The following is a 26,361-nucleotide window of genomic DNA, read 5'->3' as shown; positions in this document are numbered from 1 at the left end:
TTTTTTTTCGTTGTATGAGCTGTTTGTATATTTTGGCAGTTAAGCCCTTGTGGGTTGCAGTGTTTGCAAATATTTTCTCCCATTCCGTAGATTATCTCTCAGTTCATTTAAAAAAATTTTTATTCTTTTTTTTTTTTTTTTGAATAGACTTTTAGGCTGTTTCCTAAAAATTTACAGCTATTACAAATTAATTATTTTTACTACTTCATTCTGCTATTAGCTATTTTAATTTTGATAACAAATAAAAGAGCATCTTGTATCAGTATAGCTCTTTATGATATATGCAGTGCCCTTATGTACATCGTAATTTAGCCCTCATTTCAGACCTGTGACATTGGCAGTGAAGCATTCCATTTTTTATAGCTAATGATAGAGCTTGTCACTTGCCCAAGTTAACATTGCTAAAAATTAGTGTAGTACTAACAACTGCCACACATCTCTTATATCAAAGTCTAAATTCTAAACATCTGATTCTGTTTCACACAAACTGAGCATGCTCAATACCTCAACTGAGTTAAAGTATTCCACATTAAAAAAAAAAAGGGAATCAATTGTTTGTGTTAAAAGGTATGCCTCATTGCCTTGTTTTTCAAATCATGGCTTTATTGTTGTTTCTTTGGAAGTTGACCTAAACAATTTTATTAATTTGTGGATACGATGTTGGGACATAATTTTTCATATTGTCAGCAGCGAAACTGTTCCTACAAGTATAAAGCTTATATCTGCAGCATTTGTAGGTGTGGAAAGTGAGGAGGTGGGGAGGGGATGGAGGAGGTTATATTTTTGACCAGAGAATACTACTACACTTTTTTACTCATGCCAATCTCTTTAAAAGTCAAGAGACTGAACTTTTAATGCAGGAAATCTCTGCCAGTCACTAAGTGGCCTGACAGTTCACTGAAGCTTTTCTAAAATCTTATGTCTAATGAAATTATGAGTTCGTGAAATACTCTCTGGTGCTGTAGCCCAGTTTGACCCTTCATTTATGTGTGGAATGTGCTGAGCTGTGTTTAGAGCCAAGTTTAGTTGTTGATGTTGTTGCAAAGTGACTCTTCTTTTGTTATCTTAAGATTTTTTTTTAAAGTAAGGTTTTCAAAATGGACATGATTTAAGCAACTTTGAGCTCAAGAAGTGAAAGTACCTGTTAATATATTTATTATTAGTGGTAATGTTGAAATTTTTTGTGACAGATTCACTACTTCTCTACAAGGTGTTTATGTATAAATGTGTTTTAAGTATATATACATTTGAAAAAGATTCTAAAAAGGAATTTTGTTTAGAAAAGCAAGAAAATGGAAAAAGTGTATTGGTATGATATTCCAAGGCATGTTTGAAACATTTTTAGATTTATATGTTTACTTAACAAATAAAAACCTGTGGAGTTGCAAACATCCCCTTGGTTTGAAAATGTATTTCATCATATCTGTTATCTAGGTCATTATTCTGAAGTATCCTTTCTGTCTAATCTCCAAAAATAGAAGCACAAATTATTGTACTTTAAACAGTCATTCTTCAACTAAATATTAAGAAAGAGGAAATATTGTGAATGTCATTTTCAAAGTAGTACATGGGAATGGGAAAATGTATATTTTGAAATTTGCAAAATAAGGAACAGCTTTACTCTAAATAGGAAGGAATCTGAATTTGCTAAAATGTTGATTGTAAATTCGGAAGTCTTCTATTAAAGTGTTAAACAAAAGGAATGTATACTCAGTTAAAAATAGAAGAAAATAAAACACCGTGCAATGTAAAATTAGTATTTGAAGGTGGTTTCTGGCAAAGGTAAATTACAAATAAAAAGGAAATTGTGTAGTTCTATATGTAGATGAGAAAATATGATGATGGAATAAATCAAACAATAGATTTTAAAACCTCAGATTTCTAATCCAGTAGATTTGAAACAGTAATTCATGTTTGTATGTGCTACATCAGCAGTGATGAGCATAAGGAATTTTCAGTTTCAAACAAAGGCATATTTGTTTTCATAAAATTGGTTAAAAGAGATTTCACAATGATATTTTAATGGCCATGGTCTTTGATTCAGGGAGGAATTAAGCTTGTTAAGTAAATAGCCCTGAAATAATATTCATGATGTTGTGAATTTAACCCTTTGCTCTTACATTCTCACTAAGGAAGTAAATGAAACATACAATTCTTTTGAGCTTATAAACCTTCATAGTATTTACCCACTTTATTGGACAGAGCCAGTTGCAAGACTGCTACTTCTTTGTTTAGGAGTTTGGGTGACATAAGGAATGTTCACCTCTCCTTGAAAATAAGCATTCCAGGTTCTGAATTTTACTGTGGCAAGAATGTACATTTTCTTCCTTCTTATCTTTCTCTTTGAACATATGTTTAGATCTTAACATGTCATTGTCCTCTAGTATGTTGGAGGACATGTCCTCTGGACTGTGTAGAATCAGGGTCCTAAATTCATGCCTTATTACCCATATTTGTGACATTGAACATATATGCATTAATCTTCATTGAAGATCTTCTATACAAATATAAAAATAACTGTCATTTATGTCTTACAAGGTTTAGAGTCATGGCTTTGGGGAAAGCGTTTACAGTCATAAAATAGAATGCTCTATGAAGGCAAGGATTACTCTCTCGTTTCAACTGCTATATTCCTAATACCTGACACTGAAAAAGTACTCAAATATTTTTTTATTGAATGAATATCAGTTTATTAAAATCTTGATTTTTTTTCAATGTTTACTTTTTGGGGAAATAGTCTTAATTTTATCACAGATTTAAGAAATAAAAGCTTCTAAGAGTAAGATAAGTAAAGTAACTTCTTTTCTTTTCTTCTTTTTTTCTAGACTACCTGTTAAGGTCCTGAGTCAAGACAACAATTTTTATACCTTTCCTGTGGTTCAGAAACAAGTCCCTGTAGAATCAAAAGCAAAGAAAGGAAACAATCTGACCTTTTGTTTGTTAGATTGACTATATAAGATACTTGACTTCCAGGAACAAAAACACAGAGAAGTAATAAAGTTATTATTTTGGCATCTTTGGACATCTATCATATTGAGAAGCCTGCTTTGTGAAGCTTCCTGAATTGAGATTTGGAAACTTCATTGGTGCTCATTTATAACTTGGACTGTAAGCATGAGTGAATTCTGGTTGTGTTTCAACTGCTGTATTGCAGAACAGCCTCAACCTGTAAGTATGAAGTAATACATGTACAGATTGGGTGGGGTGCTTATTAAACTAATGCTGGTTCTCAAGTTGAGAATTAGGACCCCAGCAGTGATTGCAGGGCAGTTCTAAGGCCTGTCAGTGGAATTCTGAACATCTGGTTAAAGAAAGGAGGAAAAAAAAAAGTAAATGTGTTTTGAGTAAATGCCATGTGTGAGGAACTGTGCTAGACCATTGTATATGATTGAGAAGGTTATGCTCTTCTACCAAGTAGACCAGCTTCTGGAGGAGCCATGAGAGGAAAGGGAGACAATCTGAGATAGAACAGCCAAGTCGGCTTTGGAAATCAGTGGTGGAAGATGTCATAGCTAGGTTGCCTCACATCCTTCTTGATGTATCATCTCATTTTCCTCACAGCAGCTCTCTGAGGAAGATACCATTATCCTTATTTTTCAGTTGAAATAGGTTCAGTTTTTTGCGCAAAGTCATGTGGATAGTAAGTAGTCTTGGCTGACTTCTTCTTGGTACCTGCCCCACTTTTATCCCTTCTAACCTGTGCACATTTTATTACCTCTACGGAAATTCTGCCATCCACGTCCAATTTTGTCTTCATCCTTTAAGATGCCTAGATCTAATGTCAACGCTATGAAATCTTTGCCAGCTTTCCCCTGACTTAGATAATACCTCGTGTATTTCCACCAGCTCTTTTAGTTCATTTTTCTATGGTAGGATGGAACTTCTTGCATAGTAACTTAACTGTTCTATAGTGTTTCCCACCATGTCAGCTGTTTACAGGACTGTAGTGAATTCTTTACCTACTTACTGTTGTGCATTGGCATGCTGGTGGACTTTTTTCCCCCCAGCTTTATTGAGTTATAATTGGTATACCAAAAAATTGCACATAATTAATGTATACAAACTGGTGAGTTTGGACATACATATACACTCATTGCCATCACCACAATTAAGGTAATAATCTTCTAAGGTATCCTCAAAAACAATGCATATTGATTTACAACCTCCCCCTTTTCTAGTCATATTACATACTTTCCCCATATAGTGTTTCCCCACATGGTACTGATGTTTTGTAATGCTCTTTGTCTCTGAAATGTGTTATTTTAATTAGACACCTATGCCCAGTTGTCATGTATTAATACTCTGGTATTTCCACAGTGAGCCAGGTACTGATGAAATAACAGAGAGCAAAACAGACAGTTTCTGCTTCGTGGCTCTCATTCTAGTGGAGGAGATATTTAGTGAATAAATAGGTGTCTGTGATACCAGGTGATGGTAACTGCTCTAAGGAAAAAGAAAGTAGAAAAAAGAGGAGGAGAAATGGGGATATTAAGAGTGTACAGGAAACGCCTCTCTGATGAAGTGATATTTAAGCTAAGGTTAAGGCAGTAAGGCACATGCTTATGTAGAAGGACTTGCGAGTACAAGAGTTCTGGAAGTGCAAGGGTTGTATATGTACGAGGAATGTCAAAGAGGGCAGAGTGGCTGTGAGCCAGGGCTGCAGTGGTGGGAAATGAGGTCAGAGATAGTTAAGGGCCGGGTCATGTATGGCCTTCCAGGCTGGGGAAAGACTGATTTTTACACTTTGTGAAATAGGAAATCATTGAATGGTTTTGTTCTTTCAAGTGAAGAACGTATCCTTTTCCCAGTAGTTTGAATGTTTAATGTTACTGTATGCCCAGATAGAGAGTTAGCACTGCCTGACCAGACTGCATCCTGTAGGCCAGTGAGTTACCTTCTCCTTCCTGTACTCCCAGCCAGTGAGTCCTCCTCAGCAGTCTGCAATCATGTGTGTAGTGTGTTCTGCAATACGATTCATTTCCTACAGTGACTTTTCTTCATTTTTGTTGTTGTTCTGATGTGCAGTTCTAATCCATAATAGTAGGGGTGTGTGTCTTTAAGTGATGATGTGGTAACTGCCATATAAAAAAAAAACAAAGGAAGGGCACTGTGCTCCATATTTTAGAGAGTCTAAGGTTTCTTCGAGGGAAATGGGTGAAGAATTGGAAGGGGATGGAATGGGTCAGTAGACAGGGGTTGCTAGAAAACCTTAGACCTTAGACATGAAAAGCATGAAAGCTGTTACTGCAGCCTGAGAGTATGAACCAACAGTTCTATGAAAGGTGGCTAGAGGAAACTCTAGGTGAAGGCATTCTATAATTTCAGGGGATTTATGTCAAACAAGAGTGTTTGCTCAAGTGTGGTGCATTTCCACCAGTACTATGTGATAAGGACCTCAGGTGGCATAGATTCATGTAGAACTTCCTTTTTTAGGAATCACATTTCCAAACACCCTAAATGAGGTATGAGTATGATAGATACGTTGTCATTTTTCCTTTTTCTGGAAACATAAATGTGCATGCTCTTGATTTGTTTAATTACACAGAAAATCACATTATGTAACCACAAGCATCTCAAAACATTTAGTAGATGAATTTATGTAATAGAAATGGAAAATTACACTTATCAGTGGAGAAATGAAAAATATCCCTACTTTGTAGAAAGGCAGTGTAGAGGACTGATTCAAATGTCTTAACTGTATTGCTAAACCTAGAAATTACCAAGATTATCTTATTCACTGGAACTGCCTGTCCTGCCTCAGGAGTGGCTACTGGATTTCTTCATAGAGACAATAAGCTGCTTATACCTGAGGAGAAAGTTTCAATTTGTATACATGAGCTTGAAGACAAACTAGAAAGGCTCTTGGCATAAGGATTTTGGTGTTCCTACCCTGTTTTGTGCTGATAGCACAGTCGAGAAGTGCTGGTAAGTTAGTGTCCATAGCATTCCGGATGAGTTCAAGCTGGGAGAGGGGGTGAGATGGTAGTAGAAAGCCATTTATCTTCAGAAACTAGAATGCTTTTGTAAGTTTGTAAATGTCAGAGAGGAAATGGTTTTCTTTAATGCTTTTATTAAATTGATCTTTATTCAGTTTAGATTGGAGTTTTTTAATATATACGTCAAAGTAAAACAAGCTATTTCTTAGCAAGCCATGTGGTGGCTGCCATTTATAGTTATTTAAAAAGTGACATCAGGGCTTCCCTGGTGGCGCAGTGGTTGAGAGTCCGCCTGCCGGTGCAGGGGACGCGGGTTCGTGCCCCGGTCCGGGAGGATCCCACGTGCGGCGGAGCGGCTGGGCCCGTGAGCCTTGGCCACTGAGCCTTGGCCACTGAGCCTGCGCTCCGCGACGGGGGAGGTCACGGCAGTGAGAGGCCCGCATACCGCAAAAAAAAAAAAAAAAAAAAGTGACATCAGCAAAAATAATAATTCAAAAGTAGACAGTTGTATACTGAACCTCATACACTCAGCTTCAACAATATCAGTTCTTATCTGATGTTGTTCGTCTCAGTGCATCTACTTTGCTCTTTTCTGTATTATTTTGAAGCCAAATTCCAAGCATTATTTCACTTTATACATAAATATGGCAGTATTTATCTCTAAGAGATGATTCATATTTAACATAACCACAATACCATTATCATACCAAAAAAGTACTTTAAAAGTTTGTTTTATATATAAATATATATATAATAAATAGTTATGAAACATAATATGAAGCACATATTACCCAAGTTAAGACATGGAGCATTGCCAACACCCCAGAAGCCCCCTAGTGTTCTTTTCATTTACATCCCTGCTCCAACACCTGGAGGAGCCACTGCCCTGCTGCTTTTTTTATGGTGATCACTTCCTTATTGTGTTTTATGATTTTACCATTTGTATATGCCCTGAGCAGTATAGGTTAATTTACCTGTTTTAACTTTGAGTGGAGTTCCAGTGGATATAATTGTGTTTTCTTCTTTAATTCAATGCTAAATTTGTAAGATTAATCCGTATTGAGGCAGGTAACTGAACTTCATTTCCACTTTTCTTGAACGTTTTGTTGTATGACTACACCATGTACATCCATATAGTCCTTTGAAATTCTGAGTTGTTCACAGTATGGGACTGTTACGAATGATGCTCTTTCGTGCCTTTGTGTATGTGTTGCCCGGTGAACACGTGCTTGAGGTTCTCTAGGGTATATACCTAGGAGTGAAATTATTGGTTCTGAAGTCTAAGGACATTAGTTAGCTTTTACCATGCAAGACAACATTGTTTTAAATTTGGTGTTATCAATTTGTGTTCCTACCAGCATGATGTTTTCCGACTCATTTTTTATCAGTCCGAGAGGAAATGTTTAACCCTTGCATTATCTTGCATTTTAATTTAATGAGAGTGAAAGGTAACCTGATTTTTTTAAACTTCTAGGTTGTGAGCTTCAGGACTGTACGCAAATCAGAGATTTCTTGAAATAAAATTCTCCAATTCAGCTCCTCCACACTTTTGTTCATCAGCTCATTCCGTTTGTATTATACCATAAGACGAGTTCTTTGAGAGTACAGAAAAACGCATTTAGATAAATTGAAGTCCATGAAGTTAAAGACATTATACTGTAGCAGCTTTCATTCTTGTATTTAGTTTCAAGTATGATGAAGCATTAATCTAATTCAGTGCTTTTTGTTTACTCTGTTTCTAGTAACTATTACAGAAATAAATGCTTTCAGAAGCCACCAGGCATCTATGTCATCCTATACACAAAATATTAGTAGAACTTAATTTAAGAAAAGATGAAAAGTAAAAATAGAAGGTCTAGTATTTTCCTCTCACATTGCAGCAGATCATTTTGAACATCCCCCAGGTGAGCATTTCCCACATTGGAGACCATTGAATACAGAACAAGTCAGAGCATGGAGCTCTAGAGTTGAGAAACAGGATTATCTTATCTTCACTGTGATAAAAATAATTACCACTGGAAAAAAAAGGGAAAGAAACGCAGGGAAAATTGTTTTTGATGAACAGGAAGAGAAAGAAACATTGTGGTCAAATAGTTTTTAAAAATATATATTTATATGGCAGATAAGTCCTAATTTTTTTCTATATGCTCATTAGAAAATACTATCTATATCTTCATAAAGAAAATGTTTTTTATTTATGAGGTCATGTTAAGTAGCCAGTGTGAGCTCCTATTAACTGACAGCTTACATGAATCCTGAAACATCTCTTAAAAGAGCTATTGTTTTCAAGTCATCTCACCTACCGCATCTGTGAGATTGTCATGTTTATTTAGAAAACACTTTCTTCATTTACATGTTCTGTTATTTGTGTAAATGATGTGAAAGTCTGCATCTTTTCATAAGGCATTGAATTCTTAAAATGGCTAAAATTAAGGTGCTTCTGAAATACCAATAGCATGAACCTTTGCATTGTTTTGTTTTACGATTCTTGGGTTTTATAAACATAGAAACAGCAAGGATACAGAGGATTAAGCCTTTATTTGTCCAGAGTTAGTGGTTTGGGTCCTGATTCTCACATGGCCTTGGTATATACAAATAGGAGGGAAAGTTAAGGATCTCAATTTTATTATTTTAAAAATCAAAAGGCAAAAGAAAGAAAGGAAATCAGTACCAGGCAGGTAAAGTCTAGTTAATAAACTATTCACGGTTGTAGAAGAATAAAATGTTTATGTAAACTTGATGTAATCTGTGATTAAAGGGCAGTTAGAATTTAGATAATATCTGGGGCCTAATACTATAATAGTATTTTAATAATTATGAAGTCAGTACTATATAGGACATTTTTAGAAGCACTTCAGAATCTGTTCATCTGTGATATAAACACATGATAAAAACCATTCTGTTCTTCCATCTTTCTCTGCCTTAAACATGCTTATAATGGGTAGAATATATTACAGATCAATTTTGGTAGCTCGCATATGCAAGACAGCTTCTAAGAGCTCAGCTCTATCTCCTTTAAGTACTGAGTAAAGGTTGGTCTCTTATCATCTCTGTACATAGTAAAAATTCTTCTAATTTTTTAGATATTTCTAGTGCTCATGTTCCAATTACTTTTGTAGATTGACCTTTCTTTTAGTTCCTTGAAGAGCTACTTTTTATGCTTATACTCCTCTGTTTTAGCAGGTGAGACATCATTTGTTCTTTTTCGTTTTGGTTTGTCATTTGTTAGCTGTTTTCATTTGTGAATTGAAAATAATTTTCATACAATCATAAAATTATAGTCTTAAAGGCATCTAAGCAAACATCTAGTCAGATGCATCACTCACACACAAATTTGGAAACTATTAAGTGAACTAGTAAACTAAGTTAAGCCTAGTGAGTTAATGGCAAAGCCTTGGCATTTTAAAACTAGTTTTCTCTAGTATGTGTTTCAATAAATTTTACCCAAATGGACATGTATACACACATTGGATATGCAATTGAATTATAAGACTCTGCAAAAATACATCACTAGTTTTGATAAGTTATGGTGAAACCAGCAGTGTTTCAACATTTTAAAAGGTTCTTGGGAATTCCCTGGCGGTCCAGTGGTTAGAACTTGGCGCCTTCACTGCTCAGGGAACTAAGATCCTACAAGCTGTGAGGCACAGCCGAATTAAAAAAAAAAAAAAAAAAAATTCTTGCCAGTAAATGTTAATTATTATCTGCCATTTTTACAGATCTTAGTTTGAATGCTTTCATACATATTAACTTAATGATGCTTTCATACATATTAACTTAATGATATAAGTGCCTGCCATTCTAACACACACACACACACCCATCACTCTGTTTTTTGTGGTTTTGATTTTGTTTTATTTGTTCTTGGAGTGTCTACCTGAGTGTCTACCTGAGTAGCAGTTGGGTGATGTCCTCACTGGAGTCTTAACATGCACAAATCCTTCTGCATGTCTCCGTTATGCACATATGCATGGATTCAAAAATCATTAAGATACTGGAAATAGTATTAGCTGTCAGTCATGCATATAGGATAAACAGAATCTCCCATACATTAAATAAAGGAGTTACTAGATGTCATTTCTCACTGACCTTAAGAACAGATAAAGTATGTATAGCTGATTCACTTTGTTATAAAGCAGAAACTAGCACACCATTGTAAAGCAATTATACTCCAATAAAGATGTTAAAAAAAAAATAGCAGATATAGTTACTAAGAAACATAAGACAAGTGTGCTTTCAGTAGTGCTTAGCTGTCAGAAATTGATCTCATTTTTATGAGCCCCAAAGTTATGGGTAGTTATGAAAAACCAAACAAGTTTTTCCCTTTTTTCTACCCTCTTCATAGGAGATCTGGTTTTCTATGAGCTTAAGAGTTGTTCAAATAAGGGTTTGAATTGCAATCCCAATGCTTATTTACTGTGTGACCTTGAGCAGATAGGAATACTGTGTGACCTCTGCAAATAGGAATAATGACACCTATCTAATAGTCTTAAATATATTAAAGTAGGTAATAAAGTATATTAAATAAGGTAATTTATGTTAAGCGCTTAGCATAGTGCCTGGCATGCAGTAAGCGCTCTTATGAATGTTTAGTTGACAAATTGCAGTTTCCTCTCATTTTATTTTATTTATTTATTTTTTGCGGTACGCGGGCCTCTCAGGGCTGTGGCCTCTTCCGCTGCGGAGCACAGGCTCCAGACGTGCAGGCTCAGTGGCCATGGCTCACGGGCCCAGCTGCTCCACGGCATGTGGGATCTTCCTGGACCGGGGCACAAACCCGTATCCCCTGCATCGGCAGGCGGACTCCCAACCACTGCGCCACCAGGGAAGCCCTCCTCTCATTTTAAATAATGGTTGATTTTATTTTGTTTTGTTGTGTTTTAAATCTCTGTTGGTTATTTTCAAGCACATTCTATTTGAAATGAACTGGACCTTTAAAGCTTGAAAAATTGGTCTCTTACCAGAAGTATTTTGGTTTGGTTTGGTTTTCAGTTACCAGGAAGAGAGATCCAGGTGTGTAACATAGAGAGGATGTTGGACTGAACACACACGTACAGTCTCCTCTCTCCTGAAACCCCACTTTGCATGACATTAAAGGAGTTTAAAAAACAAAAAGGGGTAAAACCCACAAAGGAAAAGAATGCAGACAAAACATAAGCATGGATGAAAGATAATAAAACACAGATGATAGATTTGGAATTTGCAGAACATAGCCACACCCAGTTGCCTGCACAGGAGGATACTGACCAGAAGCAAACCAGAGTCTTAACTGCCTTGCTCTTGGAAGGCCTGCAACTAGGCTTGAACTGCTCAGGCTGGCCTGCAGCAGATCGTTCTCTAGATAACTGACCGGCTCTGCAGAGACCTGGTGATTTCTGTGGTTGTGGGCTCCCCAAGGAAAAAGCCAGTTTCACCATCTTCTCACCTGTCCTTGAACCCACCATTCAGCATGCCTGACCCATGTGTACTAAGCCTCATTTGGACGGTCGGTGATCATCAGGCATGAGGAAAGTTAAAAGAAATTAACCGAATGAAAGAACTCAGAGGAAATAGATGATACAGGGAATAGAAAAGAACTAAAATAAAGCAATAAAAACTGTGAATATTCCTCAGATGATTAGGATATTGGACCCATTAAATAAGAACAGTGTGCCTACACAGGAATGGGGACAGAAAGAACAAATTGAGAAGAAATAGTGTTTGGAAATGATATAGCTGAGATAAAGAGGTCCAGTGGAAGGGCTGGAAGATAAAGGAATCTGTAAACAAAATAAAACAAAGAAATAGAGAGTAAAAACAAAGTAAAACAAAGAGAGATGGAAAGTAGAAGGGAAAAGCTAAGAAAATTAGATGATCAATCCTGAAGGTTCAAAATCTGCCTAATTAGTTTCACAAAGTAGAAGAAAGGGGCATTGGAGGAGAATAAATTATCAAAGTGTTTGCCAAAAAGTTTGGGGGTTTTGTAACATCTTACAGAAAAACCCAAACAAACTTTTTGGACAACCCAATAATAATACAAGAACATTTCCCTGAACTAAAAAACAGTGTAAGTGTTTTGGTTGAAGGCCAGTTGAATGAAAAATACCCATTCCATTTAGTGACATTTCAGACTATATGGATTAGTTGTTTAGTTGTTTAACCAGTTGTACTGCAAGAAATTTGTGGATGGTATTGCAACAATTAATGTTAGTTTCATAGGAAGTTAAGCAAACAAAAAGCAATTCAACACAAACATAGTACAAGAAAAATTAATTGTAGAACATTGCTTGGCTTGATTGGGAACAATATTTACAAAAAGTTAATATAAGCATTTGATTTTTCTCTATTTTATGTATTAAGTGTTTGGGGGAATTACATAACTTTTTTTGAAACACAAAGGTATTTATTTTAGAATAACTGTATATGTGGTGGTGTAAAGGAAAGACAGTGGACAAGGGAGACTCCCAGACCTGCTTTAGTTAGCTGTGGGATCTTGGCAAGTAATATGCTTTCCCTAGGTACATTAGTGTCCTGTGGCTGTCAGTGACAGATTATCCAAGTTTAGTGGCTTAAACAACACAAATTTATTGTCTTTAGTTCCAGAGGTGAGAAGTCCAATTTAGGTCTCACTGCAATAATATCAGTGGTAGACCATTGTATTATACCACATTTTCTATGTTCAGTATACAGTGATTTCCTGAAGTTAGCTCTACTATACACACACATATGCATGTATATACAGGGTACAGAAACAATCTCAGGTGGCCCTGTGGTAGCAGAAATCTCTAGTGTAAAGGGTTTAACATGCAAAAGCATTGAAAAATATATCATTAGTACTTAGAGAAGCTATTTCAGGTTGTTAGTTTTAAGCCTATTTTGTATTTCAGTTTTCATACTTGCAATGTGTGACTTAAACAAGATACTAACCTTAAATAGAAAGAGAAAAGGGAATCCCTATGTTCGCTTCAGGTTTCTCACTGAGAGGAGAACGTCTAGTTCCTTCAGTTTTGCATTTAGCAATTTTGCCCTTGAAAAGATCACTATAAACTTGCTTAGAGATTCCTTATAAAAAACAAATGTTGGGGCCTCCTGTGAACTTCTCATCTGTTACCAACTTTGAAACTTATACTAAGTGGGAAAAGGCTACTTACCTACTAAACTCTAAAGGGCAAAGTAAAGACAGTACTGCACTTAGGATTGAATTTTAAGTGTGTTACCAGCAACCCACCTATTTATAAATATTTCCAGTATGAAATGCCTTGCCTTTCTGTACTTTGACTTAGATCGAAGTCCCTGCTTGTAACTCTACTTGGGTGTTTGGATTTCTCTGTGGTGATGTGGCTCTCGTCTTTTATAGAATTGCCTCCTTATATAAGCCTTTTAACCTGAGGGCCACTGCTGGCATTCCAGTGAGTGCACCACACTCTAGAAACCAGAGAAGTAGAATTATCACTTATTGTTCCCAGAGTGTATCTTCATACAGTACAAGTTGGCATACTGAAAACGTTTATTATTTTCTGAAGTTTGACCTAAATATGAGAATTTGGAATCCAAAGTAAGCTACTCAGTTATTGAAGGGCAGATTTTTTTTTCTTAATCTTTGCAGTCTACTCCTTGTTTCTCTTCCATTTGTCTTACTAATCAAAGATTAATATTAATCTTGACATATTAATCATCGATTTTTAGTTAAGATCTTAGAAACCAGACTGCCATAGGTCGTATTATCAGCTTATATTACTACCCATGGGAAAGCTGGATCTGGCTTCTTAAACATCTGTATCCAGGACCTGGGACACTGTTAAGATTCTCAACTCTGTCTCTTTCTTGATTCTTTGCACTTTCTGACTAGAGGTGGGTGTTTTTTCCATGATTGACCTCAGCTCCAGGTTCATCATCTCAGTTTAACCACCATGAGGAAGAAAGGACATCTCCCTTAGTCCTTCCCAGGGAAGGATTCTGGGCCCAGTTTGTGTCATGTGCACACCCCGTGGTCAGGGTTGTCGACTACTGTGGTTGGCAACCTATCAAAATCATATGGTTGGGGTCAGGAAGCGATGATTTCCCAAAAGGAAAGGAAGTGGGTTGCTACTTCTAGAACAAAGTATGTAGAAAGAAGTGGTGTATGTCCACAATAAAGATTTATGCCTATTTATACAGACGGATAGAAATAAAATGTCACTTAGCCTGAATATCTATTAACTACTCTGGTAAAAATGTTATATAAAGCTGCTTCAACTCCTTTAAGAACAATTTAAAAAGATTACTTGTTGTCGGTCTAGAATATCCTAAGCTACTGTTTAGGTGTTAAAAAAAAAAAGTTAATCCAAATCAGTAAAAATAAATTGAAAACTAAGGATATGTGAAATACACAAACAGCTTTACCTTTTGGGAAATGATAAGTTTTGAATGTCAGAAACTTGAATCTCTTTAGCAAATGCTGAAGTAAGCATTGATAGAATAACCAAAGTGAAAAAAATGAAAGGAGGGTAAAGACTTAATGCTAGTTATATACACCTTTAGCAGAATTCCAGTGAAGCTAGAGTCTATAAGCAGTTAGCTTCAGTTATCTTTTGACTTGTGCCATAGTAAGTAAACTTTGTATAAAGATAGTGAGCAAAAGGTAGAGGCCTCTGTATTATGCAGTTTATTCATATGGTTTTCATCCTACCCCCAAATTAAAAGTGCTATGTATCATTTTGAGCACTGTATCATAACTCATTAAATATTAACAGGTCATAAAATCCTCTGAATCATTTTTCTATAAAGTCATGGTAATATCTTTTTCCCACAGTTACCTTATTATGTGTAATGGTTTTTTTTTAAGTTTTGTTGCTCTATTAATGTTTTGCTTACTATTTGTAGAGTATAAGATAATGTAATTTATATAATATTACCTCCAAAGTTGGTCAGACTCAGCAGTAAAGGAGTTCATGGACACAGATAGGAGATAGTGAATTTAGTAGCTCAAATCATCACTGATAATCTGTAAATAGATATATGACCTCTTTGTAATCATCCTGGTATGCTTAGGATTTATCCAATCATTATTGGAATAAAACCATGACTCACACTTGTGATTTGTTATATTGAATAGAAATCTTGGTAGAGCCCAGAGGTAAGGAATGAAAATGGTGAGAAGTAGATCATATGAGGGAATGGTGGACCTGAAATTTATTTCACTACCTCCATTCTATAAGTAGGAGTAGGTTTTCCCTCCCACCTCAGTTTTATTGAGATATAATTAACATATAGCATTGTGTTAGTTTAAGGAGTACAACATAATGATCTGATAAATGAATATACTGTGAAATGCTTACCACAGTAAGTTAGTTAACTTATCACCTCATATGGTTAAACAATTTTTTTCTTCTCATGACAACTTTTAAGATTTACTCTTGGCAATAATCAAATATACACGACAGTATTGCTAACTGTAGTCACCGTGCTGTACCTTATATCCCCAGAACTTACTTATCTTATAATTGGAAGTATGTACCTTTTGATCCCCTTTACCCATTTCTACCACCTCCACCCCCTATGCCTCACCCCCTGCCTCTGGCTGCCACTAGTCTGTTCTCTGTTTCTGTGAGTTAGGTTTTTTCAGATTTCAGATAAAAGTGAGATGGTATAGTATTTATTTTTTCTTTCTAACTTATTTCACTTAGCATAATGCCCTCCACGTTCATCAGTGTTGTCACGGATGGCAGTATTTCCATCTTTTTTTTATGGCTGAATAAAATTCCATTGTGTATATATAGATACACACATATCTATCTGTATATGCATATATCTGTCTATATATACTTATGTGGACACACACATCACATTTTCATTATTCAGCCATTGATGGACACTTAGGTGGTTTCCATGTCTTGGCTATCGTAAATGTGCTGCAAGAACAGGAAGATGCATGTTTCTCTGAGATAGCAATTTCATTTCCTTCGACTGTATACCCAGAAGAGGAATTGCTAGATCATATGGTAGTTCTGTTTTTAATTTTTTGAGGGACCTCTGTACTGTTTTTCATAACAACTGCACCAATTTATATTCCCACCAGCAGTGCACAAGGGTTTCCTTTTCTCCACAGTTCTCACCAACATTTGCTATCTTTTGTCTTTTTGATAATAGCCATTCTAACAGGTCTGAGGTGGTATCTCATTTTGGTTTTGTTTTACATTTCTCTGCTAATTAGTGATATCGAGTATCTTTTCATGTACTTGTTGGTCATCCGTATGTCATCTTTGGGAAAATATTCAGTTGTGCCCATTTTTAACTGGGTTGGTTTTTGTTTTTGCTTTTAACTACTGAGTTGTATAAGTTTTTTATATATTTTGGACATTAACTTATATATAAGTTATCACATATATTATTTGCAAATATTTTCTCCCATTCTGTAGCTGTAGGTTGCCTTTTCACTGCATTAGTTTTCTTTGCTGTGCAAAAAATTTTAATTTCATGTAGTCCAACTTACTGATTTTTGCTTTGCCTTTGCTTTTGGTATCAAATCCAAAAAATCATTGCGAAGAGTGATATCAAGGAGCTTATCCCTGTGTTTTCTTCTAGAGTTTTATGGCTTCAAGTCTTGCATTCAAGTCTTTAATCCATTTTGAATTGATTTTGGGGTATGGTGTAAGATTTTGGTCCAGTTGCATTCTTTTGCATGTGGCTATTCAGTTTTCCCAACACCATTTATTGAAGAGACTATCTTTTCCATTGTTCCTTTCCACCATTCAGTTTCATTCTTGAATTTCAATTTGCTTATTAGTTCTAACAGTTTTTTGGTGGAGTCTTTAGGATTTTCTATATGTAGTATCATGTCATCTGCAAATAAAGACCATTTTACTTTTTCCTTTCCAGTTTGGATGCCTTTTTTTTTTTTTTTTTCTTGCCTGATTGCTCTGTCTAGGATTTTCAATATATGGAAAAAAAGTGGTGAGAGTGGCCATGTTTGTCTTGTTTCTGATCTTAGAGGAAAAGCTTTCAGCTTATCACCATTGAGTTCATGTTAGCTGTGGACTTGTTATATACAGGCATACCTTGGAGATATTGTGGATCAAGTTACAGACCACCACACTAAAGCAAATATTGCGGTAGAGAGTCAAGTGAATTTTATGGTTTCCCAATATATATAAAAGTTATATTAATATTATACTGTAGTCTGTTAAGTGTGCGATAGCATTATTTCTAAGGAAAAATACGTATCTTAATTAAAAAATGATTTACTGATAAAAAATGCTAACCATCATTTCAGCCTTCAGCAAGTCATGATGTTTTTGCAATAGTCATATCAAAGATCACCATAACAAGTATGATAATAGTGAAAAAAATGAAATATTGTGAGAATTACCAAAATATGATACAGAAACACGAAGTGAGCAAATATTGTTGGCAAAATGGTGCCAATGGATTTGCTCAATGCACAGTTGCCACAAACCTTCAATTTGTAAAAAAACGCAGTATCTGTGGGGTACAATAAAGCAAAGTGCAATGAAATGAGACATATCTGTGCAGTCTTTTTTATGTTGAGGTATGATCTCCCTATACCCACTTTATTGAGGATGTTGAATTTTGCCAAATGCTTTTTCTGCTTCTTTGAGATCATGTGACTTTTATCCTTCATTTTGTTAATGTGGTATACCATCCTTCTATCTCTGTAATAAATCCCACTTGATCATGGTGTATGATCCTTTCATTGTGCTGTTGAATTCAATTTCTTTAGATTTTCTTGAGAATTTTTGCATCTTTGTTCATCAGGATTATTGGCCTGTAATTTCTTTACTGACCTTGTATGGTTCTGGTATCAGGGTTATGCTGGCCTCGTAAAATGAATTTGGAAGTGTAGTCTTTGATTGTTTTGGAAGAATGTGAGAAGGATTGGTATTGATTCTTCTTAAATGTTTGGTAGAATTCACCAGTGAAGCCATGTGGTCCTATAGTTTGTTGAGAGGTTTTTGATCACTGATTCAGTCTCCTTACTTGTTATTGGTCTGTTTAGATTTTCTAGTTCTTCATGGTTTAGTCTTGGTAGGTTTGTATGTTTCTAGGAAGTTATCTGTTTCTTCTAGGTTGTCCAGTTTTTTGGCATGTAATTGTTCATAGTAGTCTTTATGATTCTTTGTATTTCTGTAGTATCAGTTGTAATGTCTCCTCTTTTCTAATTTAATTTGAATTCTCTTTTTTTTGTAAGTCTAAAGGTTTTTCTATTTTATCTTTTAAAAAAGTAGTTCTCTGTTTTGTTAATCTTTTCTGTTGTCTTTTAGTTTGTTTTTCATTTATTTACACTTGGATCTTTGTTATTTTCTTCCTTCTACTAACTTTGGGTTTAGTTCGCTCTTTTTCTAATTCCTTGAGGTAAAAAGTTACATTATTTATTTGAGCTCTTTGTTGTTGTTAACATAGTTGGTTATTGCTATGAACTTCCCTGTTAGTACTGCCTTTGCTGCATCCCATAAGAATGGTATGTAATATATCTATTTTTACTTTTCTCAAAATGTTTTTTGATTTCCCTTGTAATTTCTTCTGTTACCTATTGGTTATTTAGTAGTATGTTTTTAAAGTGGGTTTTCCACTTTTTTTCTTGTAATTGATTTCTCATTTCATACTATTGTGGTCAGAAAAGATGCTTGATATGACCTCAGTCTTTTTAAATTTATTAAGACTTAAACTGTAGCTTAACATATGATCTGTCCTCCATTTTATTAAGGTCTATTTTTGGAGTTTTATTTTGTTCTTTTGTTTGGAACATGTTCCTCTGTTTCTTCATTTTCCTGGGCTCTCTGTGCTGGTTTCTGTGCATTATATAAAACAGCCACCTCTGCCAGGTGTGACATACTGGTCATGTGTAGGAGTTGAACCTTATCATTCAGCCTGGCCCAAGGTCTTGGTTGTCTCTCAAACCTTGTGATTGTCCAAAGCCACCTCTTTGTCATTGAGGGTGTGCCTAAACCTTTCAGTGTCCAAAGGGGGAGGATCTCAGTTAGTACCTAGATGCAGGCTGACTGGAAGTCAGACCCTCAGGCAGCATCTTTCAAACTATGCAAGTAGACCCCTTTCACGGAAATTCTGGGAGCTAGGTATTTATGTCTGTTCCCTCTGCACTGAGCCTTTGGGGGGATAGCTAGTTAAGAACTGGTTGATTATTTTTGTGCTGTGGGACCTGTGACCTGAAGCCCTGCTGGCCACCAAAGCCAGGCAATCAAAAAGTGTCACCCCTGGGAGGCAGCTGCAAAAGCAGTACTCTGGGTAACCTGGAATGGGCAAGAGGAAAAACGTGGAGATGGTGCCCAGTGGCCTCCTTTCTGGGCAGTATCTTAGTCTATCTCTGTGTGCTAAATTAGAAGCTTGACCCTCAGGTAGTAGCTTTTAAAATATGCAAATAGACCTCTTCCAGGGAAAGACTAGGGGAGATAGTCTGACTACTGTCTGTGCACCGAGCTCTGGGGTGATAGCTGGTTGAGAAGTATTTCTTTGTTTGCTACAGTGAATAGGCTCTTCTTTTTGATGAAAACTATTGATTAAAAAACATTCTTTGGTGGCTTGGTTGTTTGTTCTTAATGAGAAAAACCATTCAGCCTAATGGCTCTCTAAATAATTTAAAAACACACACAAAAATTGTAAAATATTATTCAGGGAGTTCAAGAGATTAACAAATGTGAATATAAGGTAGGAATGTGAGCAATAGTCAAGAGATTCCAAGTGAGAGTTTGCCAGAGTTTCTTGGATTTGAAGGGAATATTAAAACATCACACACTGCTTTTCAAGGTATTATCAAATGCGTTCCTGTATTTAAAGTGATTGGAAATATGCCTGGCATGTAGTAAGACTCTTAAGAATTACCCATTGTTTTAAAATATTTAGCTGTAAATCTTCAGCACCAGTGTTTCTAAACCATTGAGCTGGTGTCCTGTTAGCCATGAACGTTCCTGGACCTGCCCCAAACCTGGTGGATTTGAAATTCTGCAAGGTCAGCAGCCTGTGTTCTAACAAACCCCTGCAGTGATTCTGATATACAGTAAAGCTTGCTCTTGAGGTGTCACCCGTATGAAAGCTAGAACAGTGATGACAGTAGAACTACTCTATGGTAGATAGCATTACTGTAAAGCAGAAAAGTAAAACAGGTAAGTAATTTTTTTTTTTGCAGAACTGTGAAATCCACTAGAATTGACATCATATATATATATATTTTTTCTTTTTTTTTTAAATCTTCATATGTAATAGGTCCTTGAGAAATATTTGGTCATAATATTGGATAAGACAAACAGTTTTTAGAGAACTGAGCTGACATTGTTTCTTTAAAATCCTTTTATTCATTCAGCAGCCATTAATTTTCCAATGTATCAGGCACAGCTGTGGTCATAGAAGAACTCTTAGCACGGTAGGAAAATCAAACTGTGGGCAGATAAATTATAATACAGTATTTTTAAGTATTATAATTGAAATAATGAGCCTTGTACTCTGAATACTTAAACCAAGGAATACCCAGCAGCCTCAACTCAGAAGGTTATGTTTGAGCTGAGTCTTAAGGGATGAATAGGCAGTGCCACGTGGGAATGGGTTTGGGTGAGGGCATTTCACGTAGTTTGTTGACATTGCAGCCGTAACTATTGCTTTCATTTTTGTGTAAGACTCACTAGGAAAATCCTTTTCCTTTACTATAAAAAAAAATCAAATCTATTTTTATGTTATTTTAGCTTTTGTTAGTCATTTTTTCCCCACTGTTGTATGAACTGGATGGATAATAGGATGCAATTTGAAAGCAGCTCATGTATTTAGGGGAACACTGTCAGTAGAATAGTATAAAAAGTTACTGTTTTTTTAAGAAATGCCCAGTGCCTAGTTATACTCTCAATATTTCAAAAAGTTAGCTTATTTCAGAGGCTCCCAAACTTCTGTGTTTGTTGCCCTTAACACATCAGTAATTTTTTTCATGGTGTTCCCAGGCCAAGAGAAATGCTTTATGGATTTATTTATTAACTAGTTTGGTCTAAACAACTTAGTACTTATGTTCTAAAAACTGAGTCACCATTTGAAAAAATAATACACATATATAGAAAGAAAAACTAAATTTTTATTTCTTTCCCAAATAACCTTGATTACCTATGGGATATGTGTGCCTATTAGGCTTTACACAACTCCTCAAACTGTAGGATCAGACTGAACACCACCAGCCTCTTTTCCAGTTCTATACTGACTTTTGTACAATACTTGGGCTTTTTACACAGCAGGCACTGAAAAACTGTGCTTTGCAAAGATGTGTTGTTGAAAAGAGTGTGTTCTCTAAGATTGAAATTTTGAATTATCTTGAGTTAGTTCACACAGTATTGTACGTATGTTTGTTACCGACCAGGGTTCTTGGCCTTCTTAATCAATAGAAGTTGACCAGAAGCCAGACAAGAAATTCAGGCAAGGCTTTATTGGAACCCCTGCTATAGTGGGGAGGTGAGGGGGAACAAACAACAGTTACCCTTGCTTGCTCACTCCCTGAGGCAGGGCAAGCTTGTTCCTTATATGGGATGAAGGTAGGAGTCGGGCTGGAGGGCCGGCTTAGGTGGTTTGCCCACCCCTTTGTGGTGGTGTGTGCAGGGGGCATGTGCAGTGCCCTGCTTTTGCTCCTGACCCCCTGCTTTTTTATAAATTAATTAACTTATGTATGTATGTGTGGCTGCATTGGGTCTGTGTTTCTGCACACGGGCTTTCTCTAGTTGTGGCGAGTGGGGGCTACTATTCACTGCAGTGCGTGGGCTTCTCATCGTGGTGGCCTCTCCCGTTGCAGAGCATGGGCTCCAGGTGAGTGGGCCTCAGCAGTCGTGGCTCATGGGCTCTAGAGCGCAGGCTCAGGAATTGTGGCGCACGGGCTTAGTTGCTCCGTGGCATGTGGGATCTTCCTGGACCAGGGATCAAACCTGTGTCCCCTGCATTGGCAGGCTGTGCCACCAGGGAAGTCCTGACCCCCTGCTCTTGCTCTGGGCTCTTCGAAAGTGGTGGCATTTGGGTGTTTTGGTCTCTTTTTATCTTCTGTTCGGAATTTGCCCCAACTGGGCATGCAGGCAGTTATTTTTAGTCCCCTACAGTTTCTTTGTATTCTGTTGCTCGAGGAGAGGTGTGTCCAGGTGCAAGCACTGCAGCAAAGGGGCCCAGGTCCCAGGCTGCTTCATGTTGAGTATCATTGTGTTTCCCTCAAATTGAAAATACCACATGGGGTCCCTTGATGTTTGCCAGCTACTTGACACAGTTTGGGAATCGTGGGTTTATTTGATATATTCATAGGTAGGGGATGTGGTTATACTCTCTCAGCTTTCTCTCTCCAGGTCGCAGAGTTAAGTCAGTAGTATATCACTCTCTTTCAACCTTTCAAATATTTAGTCCACATTGGCATAAGTGATTGCTATCTTGTAGCCCGAAAGCCCTAGCTTTTTTCCCCTGCTCCAGATGGCAGACCATTTTGTTCTTTATTTACATTTTATCTCCATTTCTAGAAGGACCTGAGGTTGTTCCACCTGTGCTTTTACCTTAGGCCTCCTGTTACCCTCTGGGATCTGGCCTTAAATTGCTCCTCGGTGGCATGTGTTTGCACACGAAGCTGCCCAGAGAAAGTCTTAGAGGAAGTTTCAACTTTTAAGTGATTGAGTAATCACTGTTTTCCTAGAAGCTATATTTGATCAATATTGTAGAAATGTGAGAGAGATGGAACATTTATATTGCTACAAAAAATGTTTAAAACGTTAAGCCTTAAAAACAATGTGATTGTAATGTTTATATATTCATAAATGCATTCATTTAAAAAACGTGTGTTGATGAATTGCTTTGTGCTCTGTATGGCGCTGGTCCTTGTGAGCTAACATTTTATATGCCCTCTCCATATAGGAGCACATGTGCCATCCAGTGGACAGTTTCAGTTTGGTGCGAGATGTAAATTTTACTTTGGTGGAGGTGAACACAAGGTTCTCTGGGAGCAGAGAGGAGGAGCATCTAACCTCAGAGCAGAGGGTATGAGGCCTGAGTTAGTCAAGGAGCAGTAGGAAGGATCCTTTCAGGTCAAGGGCAGAGAAGTGAGAGAGAGCGAGATCATAGCATATTTAGGGAATTTCAAGTAGCAGATGAAAGCTTAGAATGCAAGAAAGTATTAAAAGAGGAGGCTAGGGCTTCCCTGCTGGCGCAGTGGTTGAGAGTCCGGCTGCCGATGCAGGGGACACGGGTTTGTGCCCCGGTCCGGGAGGATCCCACATGCCGCGGAGCGGCTGGGCCCGTGAGCCATGGCCGCTGAGCCTGTGCGTCTGGAGCCTGTGCTCCGCAACGGGAGAGGCCACAACAGTGAGAGGCCTGCGTACCGCAAAAAAAAAAAAAAAAAAAAAAAGAGGAGGCTAGAGAGAGAAACAGGATTTCATAGGCTTTGGGACTTTGAATTTAGCCTGCAAGTTTTGGAAAGCCATTGAGGGATTTTAAAGTGGTGAGTAGCATCAGTTTTGTACTTTAGAAAGGTCTATCTAAATCCAGCGCAAAGAATATTGGGAGGGGAAGGAATGTTGTAAAGTTTGAAGCAAATTAGTTTGGAGGCTACTATAGTGATGTAGGTGGAAGGCGGTATGGACTGCAGTAAGGCTGTGGCAGTGACATGGGGATGGAGAGAGTGAAAGGGTAGAATCCACAGGATGTGATGCTGATGTGATGTGATAGTATGAGGAAGGAGGAGGAGTGAGGGACAGTCTTCACACCTGGCTTGAAGTACTGGTGGAAGTGTTCACCAAAATGGGGCACGAAGAGAAAGAATAGATTACAGAAATAAGATTATATATGTTCAGTTGTGGACATAGGAAATTTGAGTATCCTCTCAACGTTCACATGGACATGTCCGGTAAGCACTTGGATGTGTAGCCTAATGCCCAGAAAAGAGAAAATAGACTTACTAGTCATCAGCATAGAGCTAATAAGGTGAAGACATGGGAGAGGAAAGAAAGGGGACCTAGGATGTATTGGAGAAGGCCACCATACACGATATACACAGAAGGAGAGGGATGGAGGTGGTAGCCAGATATGAGTGTGAAACCAGAGAAGAGGGGTCTTTTGGTAGAATAATCTCAGAATAATCTTTTCTGTAAATTTTACATTCCAGGTTTTTAAAATAAATATTTGCCAAGTAATTTTTATTTTCAAAGAAGGAACATGTGATGGGAGTGCATGAATGAAGCATATAATGAGCAGTGTTAAACTAAATGGATACTGTAGCTAGCCTTATATTGATGAGGTAGCTCTGCAGTGTATTTCTGAAAAACTTCACATATATCTTCTATAGTTTGGGGAGGAAGACAGGAAGTGGGGAGAGAATTTTAGAATTGTAAAGCATCTGAAAGAATGAGGACAAGATTACGTTCTGATGGAAATCAGACATGAAAGTAAATGTTTATTCGTACTTGTGTCACAGCATTTTTACTAGTACACAGTGCATAAGTTTTTATGTAAAGTTGTAAGACTAGGAGGAAAATAAATGAATTAGCATATCTTTTAAAAAACTTATTTTTAAAAACTTATTAGGGAAAGAAGAGGACCCCCTTACACCTCGGCCCGCCACCTGCCCGTGTGTGTAGTCCCCAACTTCAGTAGTTATTGATGGGGGGACCATCTTGTTTCACCTATTAACCCCCCTCCACTGGATAATTAAAAGCAAATTCTGGATATCACATTTCATTGAACAAGTTTTTAGTATATAACTCTAAGATTTAAACAGCTTCAGTGAGGCATAATTGACATACATTAAATGGGAAGAGACATTTTCCCTAATCCCCTTCACTGTAATACAACTACTCGTTTTTGTGTACCTCTAGTCTTTGGCCTTATGCAGAATAACAGTTAATATTTTAAGGATGGCAAGAATTATTCACATGGTCGAAAGTTTTAGTAAAGTTCCCTATAAGGAATCAAGAAGAATAAAGTATGTTTCCAGGAAAAACTGTGACTGGGCTACTGACAGCAGTTAATACATATCAGAGTGGAGTGCACCATTTCCTGTTTTTCTCTGCAGAGGCCTGACTCTGGAATTCCCCTTGTTTGCCCACGATTTAAATCTAGTCTGTACCCTGTGCTCTCAATATAGCACACCAGAAAAGTGGGCTGTTCTTTAAATGTCTACCTTGTGGCTGAAAAATATTATGTTTTTGTATCTTAAAATATTTAATTATACTTAGAATCCAGGTTTTTGATTAAGAAAGTTATAACAGAAGTCTAAAGAACACCTCAGCCTGTGTCTGGATCCTATCCCTCCTACCTTCTCTGGAAGGCTTTTAATATTGATAATCTTTATTTTTCTTTACCTTCTGTCTCTGTCTTTTCTGATTTGCCTCATCAGAAATTAAGCATAGTCAAGTCTTTCTCATATTTAAGGGAAAAAATTCAATCTGTCCTCATTACCTCTTCTCCCTTGAGCTACAGCTGTCTGTCTTCTCCTGTTCAGAGACCAGACTTTGTCCACTTGTCTGTGTTGGAGTTCTCCATTTCCCCGCCTCCTGGATGCCCCTCACTCCCCCGCTGATGTCTGGAGCTCCTGTCACTGTGCTGGCACAGCATCACCAAGGTGCTCACTTCATGTTGCTGAATCCAGGAAACATGTTTCTCTTCACCTGACCTCCCACCAGCTTGCAGAGTATTGCCTAATCCCTCCTTCACACTTTGAAGAAGTCACATCTGACTTTCCTCCTAACTTTTAGGCTGTTCCTTTTTGGCCTCCTTTAATGGCTTATTTTCCTGACCAACCTTATATAGAGTTCCTCTGTGCACTTTTCTTCCTAGGAAGTCTCATTAACTTGGACAGCTTTATTCTGGTGACTCTCAATTTCCTATCTCTAGTTTAGCCCTTTTCAGAATCCTATATCTGTGTATTCAACTTGCCCTCTTGATAACCTCACTTGAATGTCTCATAGATGTCTCAAATTCGGTGTGTCTTAAACAGAATCTTTCATCTTCTTCCTAAAGACTGACCCTCTTCCAGTATTATCTAATCCATTAAATCGAGTACACTCTATTCAGATCTGAAATCTGTGCATCTTTCTTAACTGTTACGTCTCAATTCTCAAATCCAGTCAACAACCACATGCTTTTGATTTTACCCACTGAACACAGCTTGAATCTGTACATGTTCCATTTATGCTGCTGTTAGTTGAATGCAAGTAATCTCCTTTCACCAACATTACTCTAATAATTTTTCTTTTGGACCCCTCCAACCTGCTTTCCATCTGTAGCTATTATGCCTTTTAAAACCATTTTGATCATGTTATCCCCCTGCTTTAAAAGTTGTGCTCCTTCTAGCCTTAAAGAAGGAAAGACAGAAAACTTCTACTTCTAACCCTACAATCCAGGTTAGAGTAGATGGCATGAAGAACCCTTTCAGTACTAAAGGAAAAGTCTCATTCCCAACTCAGTAAAGTTCAAGTTGAAAAGTAGTCATTATTTTCAGATT

At 37.1% G+C, this 26,361-nt stretch overlaps 1 protein-coding gene across 5 annotated transcripts in view; it reads left to right on the top strand.

The window, feature by feature from the left end:
- Window positions 1-26,361, top strand: part of CDC42SE2 (CDC42 small effector 2) — a 112,533-nt gene that overhangs the window by 62,774 nt on the left and 23,398 nt on the right. For all 5 annotated transcript variants that reach the window (XM_027098446.1, XM_027098426.1, XM_027098462.1 and 2 more), the window contains one exon: window positions 2,826-3,168. In XM_027098446.1, the coding sequence (XP_026954247.1) occupies window positions 3,115-3,168 (54 nt within the window). In that variant the 5' untranslated portion in view covers window positions 2,826-3,114. The remainder of the gene's footprint in view (window positions 1-2,825; window positions 3,169-26,361) is intronic.

The sequence above is a fragment of the Aethalodelphis obliquidens genome, unplaced genomic scaffold (genome assembly GCF_003676395.1).
Source record: "Aethalodelphis obliquidens isolate GAN/ISIS:26980383/991018 unplaced genomic scaffold, ASM367639v1 scaffold4, whole genome shotgun sequence".
NCBI classification, from domain to species: domain Eukaryota; kingdom Metazoa; phylum Chordata; class Mammalia; order Artiodactyla; family Delphinidae; genus Aethalodelphis; species Aethalodelphis obliquidens.
This window is presented reverse-complemented; position numbering and strand designations above follow the sequence as displayed.